General features: G+C 40.3%; 1 protein-coding gene across 1 annotated transcript in view; it reads left to right on the top strand.

The window, feature by feature from the left end:
* The window catches only part of Neb (nebulin), a 198,940-nt gene that overhangs the window by 118,455 nt on the left and 69,340 nt on the right, over positions 1–11,145 (top strand). Inside the window, exons 85-96 of the mRNA XM_028769166.1 lie at positions 849–1,052; positions 1,585–1,689; positions 5,004–5,108; positions 5,213–5,524; positions 6,455–6,559; positions 7,111–7,209; positions 7,403–7,504; positions 7,618–7,725; positions 8,402–8,713; positions 9,898–10,002; positions 10,114–10,218; positions 10,663–10,767. Coding sequence (XP_028624999.1) covers positions 849–1,052; positions 1,585–1,689; positions 5,004–5,108; positions 5,213–5,524; positions 6,455–6,559; positions 7,111–7,209; positions 7,403–7,504; positions 7,618–7,725; positions 8,402–8,713; positions 9,898–10,002; positions 10,114–10,218; positions 10,663–10,767 — 1,767 coding nt within the window. The remainder of the gene's footprint in view (positions 1–848; positions 1,053–1,584; positions 1,690–5,003; positions 5,109–5,212; positions 5,525–6,454; positions 6,560–7,110; positions 7,210–7,402; positions 7,505–7,617; positions 7,726–8,401; positions 8,714–9,897; positions 10,003–10,113; positions 10,219–10,662; positions 10,768–11,145) is intronic.

Raw genomic sequence — 11,145 nt, forward strand, 5'->3', positions numbered from 1 at the left:
GGAAGAGAGAGACTATCTTATATAAAGAAAAGTCAGGAAGGCCAAAATTGTGCAGGCAGTTTTGAATTCTTAACTATCCTTCTAAAAATACTTATTAAACATGCCATGAACTAGGCACTGTATTAGCACAAAAGATGTGATGGCAAATAGAGAAGGAAGAACAGGATGTGGCTCTTGAGGTGAGGGAGTTCACAGTGATGCAGAAATGCATGCTAATGAGAGTGCCAAGAAAGTGGAACGGCTCAGATCTGAGGCACTATGGAAAGAGAAGTGGGACATTCCTAAGGAGGAGTGCTGATTTAGCAGGCTTATGGTGAAGGAGGTCACAGAGACACTCAGAGATAGCCTGTGTGATCAGTACAGAGGGAATGGGTGAAGGAGGTCTGAAGAGTAGGTGCTGACAAACACTGGGTCAAAGTCCATGATGAAGTCTTTGATCCTGAGACCAGTGGGAGCCGTAGGAGGGGGATTTAGGGGTGTCATATTTGAGCTGAGGAATTTGAAAACATCATTCTGGTTATGCAGAGAGCCATTATTACAGCTCTGAAACCCCACATTGGCTAGTGTGATGATCACCTAGATATCAGTCAGAAATTATCCAGGCATACGCCCAACCGGAGGGCTGCTTGTGCACATGCGCATAGGCGCCTTGGTATAGCACCCTGGCACAGGAAACATCAAAACAAACCACTGCTCTGTATAGGAGGGAAAATATGTCTGGCAAGCGTTCTTTTAAATTATTGCTTGTGAAGTATAAATTACTATATAAGGAAAATGGCTTTCTTCTTTTATTGTTACAATCAGAAAAAGACAATGCTGCTTCTACATAACTGTGCCTTCTCCCCCAGGCCATCTACAAGGCTGACTTGGAATGGCTGCGTGGCATTGGCTGGATGCCGGAAGGGTCTCCTGAAGTACTGAGAGTCAAAAATGCCCAGGAGATCCTCTGCGACAGTGTCTATCGGACCCCCGTGGTGAAGCTTAAATACACAAGTATTGTGGACACACCTGAAGTTGTCCTTGCTAAGTCAAATGCTGAAAATATTAGCATTGTGAGTCACTGTTATTTTTCTATGTATTAAAATTGAATTCTGCCGGGCGGTGGTGACGCACGCCTTTAATCCCAGCACTTGGAAGGCAGAGACAGGTGGATTTCTGAGTTCGAGGCCAGCCTGGTCTACAGAGTGAGTTCCAGGACAGCCAGGGCTATACAAAGAAACCCTGTCTCGAAAAACAAACAAACAAACAAATAAATAAATAAATAAATTTGAATTCAAGCTATAAAGCATGATGAATAATTACCTTGGCCATCTATCTTTAAGAAAGATATCAATAAATGTAAGCAGCTTTGATAGCATAGTTTTAGTTTTGAATGTTTTTAAGGCCTAAAATATTAAAGAGTACTAATAATTTTCTCACAAACTTTGAGTAGCTTATATGCAAAAAAGTTCAAAAAAACTTTTACCTTAATATGAAAAGATAACCCTGGTTTAGACCCCTCAAAAAATACCAACAAGCTCACTGAAAACTAGTAAAATTATAACCCATCAACTGATTTCTGTTATTTTCTGGTTCCTTCCACAGCCAAAATACAGAGAAGTTTGGGACAAAGACAAAACTTCCATCCACATAATGCCAGACACCCCTGAAATTAATCTTGCTCGAGCAAATGCTCTTAATGTGAGCAATGTAAGTACTTCAACAATGTAAGTACTGCAACAATGTAAGTACTGCAACAATGTAAGTATTGCAACAGACTCTGTCTTGCTCAGAAAGTCACCCTGCTGGTGCCTCTACATGATCAGGGTGTATCTGTGTAGCCAAGGAGGAGAGGATTTGACACAGCCAGTCCTTGGCCAAGAGTGAGGAGCAGAACAGAACCCTAGCCCTAGAGCCCAGTAACCAAGCCAGTTAGTTGTGAGCCAATAGCCACAGGACACAGGGGAGAGGAAAACTAGAACAGGGGAGAGAAAAGAATAAAGAAATACACAGGCTAGAAAAGGGAGAGAGTGGCAGACTCAGACTTAAAATATTATTTGCAAAAATTAATGAGCTAATTGTAAAACCCAGATTGTGAGAGATTTCTTAGGAAAATAGAAATTACCAAAATTGACTCTGGAAAATTTTAGAAAACACATAGCAACAAAAAGAGATTTATTAATTGCTTTGTCATCTAGTGCCAAGGTCCTTCTAATCACTTCATAGGAGTCCTTCAGAAGGTAATCGACTACTGGCTAACCTAATCCAAGAAGGGAGGCTGTCATAGACACTAAAACTTGTTACAGATTGATTCTGAAATGAAAACTGTTGAGTAATAACAGCAGAGAAAACTGGGAGGTGTTAACAAGTCAAATTCAGCAGCACATTCAAATGAGGGGATATGAGCAGGGGTCCAGGAATAATAGAGGTTCCATGCCAGAAACCAAGTTACAGTAACACAGGAGGAACAAAAACATGTGCACCTTATTATATTTTAAATGATGTGGCAAAATGCAATAGCCTCATTCCTTAATAAAGCTCTAGTTAAAATGAATAAATTAAGATAATTTAGATGTGATGTTCAAAATCTATCTAAATGCAGAGGCCTCTTGAGCCTTTGATGTTAAGCCGGGACTGAAACAGAGCTGCTCATTCACTGCACCTGTTTGACACTTAACTAAGTGATCAAGTGAAGCCTCCCATTGATAACACATGAGGAGGAATGAGAAATGAAAGCTGGAACGAAAGAGGCCAAAATATTCTCTGCAGAAGTCATGCTGAGCCCACAAGAGAACAGGGAAAGCCCACTAGCTAGTGAGAAAGACTCAGTTATGTGGCTAGCTGTACATTTCAAGAGAGGGACATGACAAATGCCTTCATAACCCAGAAACTGCCTTTGGGTAGAATAAGTGTGACCCATTAAAAGAGAGTGTCTAGTGCAATCTTTCCTATCTGGAGCCTCACATTTATTTAAAATAATAATAGTAATCTTTGTAATGGGATGAATCAGCTAAGCAAAGGTTCCTCTCCGTGTGTTCAGTTCTGTCAGTTCTGCTGCAGTGAGCTACGTGGAGCTGAATGTTCTGGAACTGAGGAGAACAGTGCAAATGGAGGGCACTCATGGGTGTCTCGGTGGTTGGAGACCCAGTATCAGTGCCACAGTGTAGGACACTCTTGGGGAATTTCTATACCACGGCAAAGATGCTTCTTCCATTCAGTTCAGAAGAGTTCTGGAAAGTTACATATGCTTGTGTTTATATGACAAAGTTCTCATGTGAGAATACTAGAACCCTATCATGAACATCATGATATTCATGAATATCATGGTTGCAAGTTAGCAGCGTTCAAAACTATGCTAAGAGAAAACTTTGGGGAGTAATGACTGGTATACCTTGCAGAGAATCAAATACCTCACTGCAATGCAAACTGCAATGTGCATTTTCTTTTCATGGACAGTATTATCATTATAACTGATAAGGTCTGCATTCACAGCAGCATCCATCTTTAGACCAGTGGCTTTCAGCCTGTGGGCTGTGATCCCTTTGGAGTTGTATATCGGATATCCTGCATATCAGATATTTACATTATGATTCATAACAGTAGTATAATTGCAGTTATGAAGGAGCAACAAAATAATTTTAAGGTTGGGGATCACCACAACATGAGGACCTGTATTAAAGGGTAGCAACATTAGGAAGGTTGAGAATCACTGATTTAGGAAGTATAACTTCTGCTAAGCAAAAATTGCTGTATGCAATTTTATGGATAGCAAAGCAAATTCAACTTAAAGGGACTATATTGGTAAAATAGAGTGATTTTTTTTTCTCTAGTTAGATAGGAAAGTTGAAACTTTTAAAAGTTTGGAAATCTATCCTTATTCTCAGAGTTATTAGGTGAAGAAATTTGATCTGGTGCCTGGATTTGTTTCAGTTCATTGGCAGAAATTTATTTGATCTCATAAACAAGAAAGAATAAAAATGTAATATGACAGTAACTATGAAAAGCTAAAGACAAAAGTAAGGTTAGAGGTAATATGGTGGCTTATTTACATGAAATATGCTCTAGAATAATATGTTTAAATATGAAGAACACTTTTTCCTCTTTACAGAAAGCGAATCAGTTTTTAAACTAGACCTACCCAAAATTCACACAAAGAAAAATCTTAAAGGAAAATTCATACAGCACTTAACCATACTTACAAGTATAAAATTCATCTAAAGACTCCAATATGCCACATTTAGCACATAATTGCTAGTTATGATGCTGTCATGTTTTTCTTTATTGTGGAAGTCCCCATGCTGATCAGTAGGATTTTTCAATTATATGTTTAAATTACTGTCATTTCTAAGTCTTTCTACCATGGTCAGTGTAGCATGTAGCTGTTAAAATGTGTGTGATGCTTGTATGTCTCAGGCACTTACTGGCCAAACACCATCACTTTTGATATATCATGTACCTTAGCAATGCAAAGAAACACATAATGGAGACTCTGAACTATCGTTTGCTGTAACATTTTATGGTAGTTCTAGTCATCTGACTTTTAAAGTAGAAAATAAATACATTGGAGGGAGTAATAAGTTACTACTTTATTTTCAATTGTTTGTAGCAAAAATATAGCATATATATATATATATGTATATACATATATATATGTATATATATACCCAATTATACTTATCAGATCTGGTATTGTGGAACAGTGTGTGCTATCAGTCATAGAAGAGTGAAAAGGTTATATTGGAAAGAAAAAAACTCAAAAAAGATAAAAACAGCAAAGTTGAGCTGAAGATACAGACAATAGCCTGTAGCCTCTAACTTATCCCACCACTATCTCTACACTGACACTAAAAAGGGAAATGAGCCAGCTTTTTATGGCCACATGTCAGCTGTGATTAACAGAAACAAGGAAGAAGCCTTGTTGGGTCTGGGTCTTTGACTGTAGATACAATTTCATGTTCCAGAATAATGATGTAAACTAAAAAAAAAAAAAAAGCTTCACCTCTTCTATCTTCTCTCCTCTTCAGAAACTCTACCGTGAGGGGTGGGATGAAGTCAAGATGAGCTGTGATGTCCGGCTGGACGCAATCCCCATCCAGGCTGCCAAGGCCTCCAGGGAGATTGCTAGTGATGTAAGCGAGTCCTTTATACCTTTGGGTGTTATTTTTTCCAGCAAATTTTCTGTGTGTGTCCGAGGGCATGCTGTGACCCATCTGCTCTGCTTTTTAATCTCCAGTATAAATACAAGCTTGACCACGAGAAGCAGAAGGGACACTATGTGGGTACCCTCACAGCCAGGGATGACAACAAGATCCGGTGGGCCCTCATCGCTGGCAAGATTCAGAATGAAAGGGAGTACAGGCTGCAGTGGGCCAAATGGAAGACCAAGTTCCAGAGCCCTGTGGACATGCTTTCTATCTTGCATTCGAAAAAGTGCCAGACTCTGGTCAGCGACATTGACTATCGCAACTACCTACACGAGTGGACGTGTATGCCTGACCAGAACGATGTCATTCAGGCCAAGAAAGCCTACGAGCTGCAGAGCGATGTGAGTGGGCCGTACTGTGTAATTTTCCTACAACTCCCAGAAAGTTCACGGCATTAAGTACCTTTGTCACAATTACATGACTTTACCCTGACAAGAGTCTGACAGTAGTTAGGCCTCTCAGTAGGACATCAGAATCAACAGCGCCAGGAAGGATCTAAACTTCTTGTGAAGAAATGAATGGCAGTGTAAATGAGTATAGATAGGTCTTGATGGAAGGTCAAAAACAAAGAAAAAAACCTACTGTGGGAAATCAGTGGGAAATTTGTGGTAATATACATATACATATACATATACATATACATATACATATACATATACATATACATATACATATACATGTGGGAGTCAGAGGTAAGAGGATTGCTGCACCTTCAAGATCAGCCTAGTCTAAATAGAAAGATCCAGGCCAATGCAAGGGACATGTAGTTCAATCCTGGTGCGAGGAGAGAGGGGATGAGACTGAATTATTATGGAAAATTATTATCTATGGTATTCATATAACAATCAAGGTTTATATAGAAAACTATCAATAGTTCATACACAGGATCTAGGCCCAGATATACTTTTTCAACTGACACAATTGTTCAGAGATCTTGAATTAAGTTGTCAAAATTTCAAATAGAAAAAAAAATTTTTTTTGCAAGTGTAAGACTTTCTATTACTCTTGAAAACTCTGAGCATGCAGCTCCAGACAGGCACTGCCACTTGGCAACCATAACCTAGAGTTGAATTGAGACTATCTCGTATTAAATAGAAAGAATGTCCTCCAGCTGTGACAGCCTGGCCTGGCTGCTTTTATTACATGTCCTGCCTGGTTGCTTGAGTATATCTTCCATTGCTTCTACACACGGTTAACCTTGTGTTTCCTCCTCAAAACAATAGGCCCCAGGAATTAGACTTACTAAACTGATTCTGGCCTTGTTTTCTTAGGCTGTTTACAAGGCTGACTTGGAATGGTTACGTGGAATTGGGTGGATGCCAAATGATTCTGTCTCTGTCAATCATGCCAAACATGCTGCAGATATCTTCAGTGAGGTAACTCCAAGACTTGCCCAGACATTCTTCACATTTCCTTAGAAAATGAGCAAAAGGCATGAGTCAAAATACAATCACCTTGGGCCAGCATTTTAACTATTTTTCATTGCTGTAATTTAAACCAGACATTTTTCAAAATGCACTATACCTATCATACTTTGGGACCATATCCCTAACAGCATTGAACATAATCACTGATGCCTAGAATAACACAAATGGAAATTTTCTCTTGCCAACAATAGCAATTTTCTGGGAGAATTTTGTCTATTGGGAAAATAGAATATTATGGTTCAAATAATGAGACCTTGGGAGATGAGAATCCTTCTACTTAGAAATGCTTGAGGCCCTGGATTCAAACCCCAATGTTGAAAAAAATAATCTGTAGGTAGTATAATAAGACAATCTGGTTGTTTGAAAAATATAACAGTAAATTGCTAAGAAAATGCCATTCACTGATGGTACTTTATGCCTCTAAAAATTAATCTTAATTTAGCATCTTTCAGCTCACACATCTAGTAACTATGGCTGACAGACTTTTTTTTTCCTCATAGAAAAAATATCGCACAAAAATAGAAACTCTCAACTTCACTCCTGTGGATGACAGGGTGGATTACGTGACAGCGAAGCAAAGCAGTGAGATCCGAGATGATGTAAGTGGACGGCTGTTGTAAAATATTAACGGCAATCCCGAGACTGTGGCCAAAACTCTCCTCCTCTCGCAATGACTGAGCTAATATTCTCATCATCAAAATTATCTAGGCTAGTAACAGAGAGAGATTTCATGGAGACAACAGAGAGATTTCTTAACATCAAGTAATTTTCCCCCATGCCTTTCATTTTTAGATTAAATATCGGAAAGATTGGAATGCCATCAAATCAAAGTATACGCTTACAGAAACCCCACTTCTGCACACTGCCCAGGAGGCTGCCCGGATCCTAGACCAGGTAAAGATTTTTGCAGATGCCTTGTGTTTGGAGATGGATCTGTAGATTTACATACATGACCTCATCTTCCCCATGATCCCACACTTAACCTACTGTGGCTCTTTGTCTTTTAGTACCTCTACAAGGAAGGCTGGGAGAAACAGAAAGCTACGGGCTACATTCTGCCACCCGATGCTGTACCATTCGTTCATGCCCATCATTCCGGCGATGTTCAGAGTGAGGTAATTTATCCCAATATGGCTGCACCCTGTAGACGCTGGGCCTTGCCAGAAAGGGATGTACATTGTAAAATACAGATGTCAACTTGAGGATGTTCCCTCTTGGCTTCATAGACGAGGCTGAGCTGCCTGAGGCCTGAAATCATCCCTCCCTTTTGGGTCTTTTCAATTGGGTTTGGGCCTTGTTTTTGTTGTTTAGTTGGTTTGGGATTTGCTTTTTACTTGTATCATCTGGCTGCTATAAAATCCACAGACTTCCACATAAAGAAATAGCCACAATTAGAGAACAAGGATATAGGGATGGGGAGTGCTGTTTAAAAATGCTATTTCAGCTAGGTCTTACCAAACAAACCCATAATCGCAGACCTTAGAAGGTGAAGGCATGAGGATCAGGAGTTCAAAGCCATCTTCAACTATGTATGAAGGCCAGCCTCCTCTCAGTGAGCTTAGAAACTGTCTAAAACAACAGCAACGGCAAGTGTGAACTAGCTATCTCTTCATGTCTATTTATTTCAGTGGTATTTCTTTCTTTTGGTGTTTTTTTTTTTTTAATCTCAGAATAGAAGTGTCCGACCAAAAGCTAGAGGCTAAAGCTGCTCCTGTTTCTCCCTCTTCATCAGCCCTGCTTTGCACTGTGTGCTTATCCAAGCGTATGGTTCTGTGTTCTACCTCTCTGCAGCTGAAATACAAAGCGGAACACATTAAGCAGAGAGGTCACTACGTTGGTGTTTCCAAAATGAGAGACGACCCCAAGCTGGTGTGGTTTGAGCACGCGGGCCAGATTCAGAATGACAGACTCTACAAGGAGAGCTACCACAAGTCAAAGGCCAAAATCAATATACCCGCTGACATGGTGTCAGTTGTGGCTGCCAAGGAAGGCCAGAACCTTGTCAGTGATATCGATTACCGTCAATACCTACACCAATGGACGTGCCACCCTGACCAAAATGATGTTATTCAAGCAAAAATTGCCTATGACCTTCAGAGTGATGTAAGTAACTGTCATTTCTTGTTATCTAGACTGTACCATACACTATGAGAATAATAAGCAGCATCCCCTTTTTGACAGTTTGGACCATAAGCATTTAGTCTCATCCCTAGAAAGGGATGATGCTGGAGACTGAGCTGAGGTTTTTCACTCACGATCATACACAAAGACTGAAAAGCCTTTTTCCTACTTCACTGAACATCTTACTCTTTTTTTAAGATTTATTTATTTATTTATTTGATGTATGAATACAGTGTAGCTGCCTTCAGACACACTAGAAGAGAGCATTGGATCTTATTACAGATGGTTGTGAGCCACCATGTGGTTGCTGGGAATTGAACTCAGGACCTCTGGAAGAGCAGTCAGTGCTCTTAACCGCTGAGCCATCTCTCCAGCCCCCAACATCTTACTCTTTAAGACACTTAAGGAACTGCTTACAAGGGATTGAGGGAGAAAGAGAAAGTGCTATAAGCTGCATGAACCCAGCATCCCTCAGGAAAGGCCTTAGTAAAGCTAACACATAGTACAATATATGACACAGGCCACCTCACACCAAAGCCTGAACACACATCACAGTCCCATCTCGGATACAGAAGACTAAACATAGGTCTTTTCATCACTACCAGATAGGAAAGGAGACTGTTTCACTGATTGTTACAAAATGACCCATGTCCAACTTTACTCCAACCATCCACTATTCATGTTTTCTGGAGAGGGCTGTTGAGTCCAGGAGCTAGGGCAGAAGAGAAGGTGGTGATGGGAACAGGCAGGCTTGTCCAGATTAGATGAGATGCCATCCCATTCCTAAACCTTCATGACCATTTACATATGCACGCTCCTTCATTCCGTCCAGGTAGCTAACTGTAGCAGATGTGAAGTACCCTATCTCCCTAAAGCTGCAGCCTCTTTGGTAAACCTTTCCTATGTCAACAGCTCCTTAACGCCAATAGCACTCAGGTGACCTAGCTCTCGAAGCACGTCACCTTCGACTGACTCCTTATACACTAAATTCAGGACCTTGTGCAGTCACAGGCTCAAAAAATAATGTCAGGCAAAGCTGTGGCTGAATGAAGGAGACAGCAGCCGCTAAAGAAAAATCCATCTAAATCTTCTGAAAAGATTGCCTGGAATCCTCTGTGGTTATCCCGTGTCACTTACGGCTCCTCCTGTCTCTCCTCTCTCCTCAGAATGTCTACAAAGCTGACCTGGAATGGCTCCGAGGTATTGGCTGGATCCCTCTGGATTCTGTGGACCATGTGAGGGTCACAAAGAACCAGGAAATGGTGAATCAGGTATGCAGAGCCTGTTGGATTTCTAACTAAAAGCTTACTTTCCTTACCTGCCACACAGGGATGGGTGCCCCGTGGGGACAGAGCTATCTTAATTGTCTCTATTCATTTCAGATAAAATACAAGAAAGATGCTCTTGACAACTATTCCAACTTTACAAGTGTGGTGGATCCTCCAGAGATTGTTTTAGCCAAGATTAACGCAGTCAATCAAAGTGATGTAAGTTCATACTGAAAACGTCGAAATCCTTAGGCTAAGGAGCTAAGTGAAGGATTAATTCCCTTAACTCTAGATAACTGATAATTAGAAACTGAGAGGGGACGAGTTGTAAGATCATCTTTGGCAGTAGTATATACCGCATCTACTTTAGGATATCTGTATTCCTTTTTTTTTTTTCAAATCGTAATTTTTATTTATTCACACAGAGGTTGTAAACACAAAACGGCAGGACGTGGGGAAGGGGATGACACTGGGGCATGGGTGTTCAGGGGGAATACAGAGGATATCCGATTCGTGACCAGAATATTCAGTTAGCTAAAATGAACAGAAATTCATCCAACTGGTTAGTTTTTATATATGTGTAGATTATTATGTTTTTGGTATGTCTTAAGAAAGTTTAAATATATGTTTAGACTAACCAAAAGTTTTTTTCCCTCTTCTTAGGTGAAATATAAAGAAACATTTAATAAAGCCAAGGGCAAGTACATATTTTCTCCAGACACACCATATATCTCCCACTCCAAAGACATGGGGAAACTCTATAGTACTGTGAGTCCTATTTCGTATTATATAACTTGTTTCCTAATCAAGCTTCTTGACTGACTTTGTAAACTGATGAACTTGGAAGGTGACTAGTTGTCTTTGTTTCTTATACTGACACAAATAAACAGGTAATAGTACATATAATAAGTGCTGTCAGGGCTCTCGAGACAGCACAAACGATGGAGCAGGTACCAAAAGGGGGTGGGGATTACATCCCTCCTTAATAATCACATGCACACAGTTCCAACCAACAAATGGAAGGTATTTACTTCCTAAATCCTAATTAATTCAACTAATTCAAAGGAGTAGGAAAGAGAGAGAGATGGAGACAGAGAGGGAGAGGGAGAGGGAGAGGGAGAGAGGGAAGGAGAGAAGGGGAGGGAG

This window comes from Grammomys surdaster, unplaced genomic scaffold, assembly GCF_004785775.1.
Source record: "Grammomys surdaster isolate TR1022 unplaced genomic scaffold, NIH_TR_1.0 191, whole genome shotgun sequence".
Taxonomy (NCBI): domain Eukaryota; kingdom Metazoa; phylum Chordata; class Mammalia; order Rodentia; family Muridae; genus Grammomys; species Grammomys surdaster.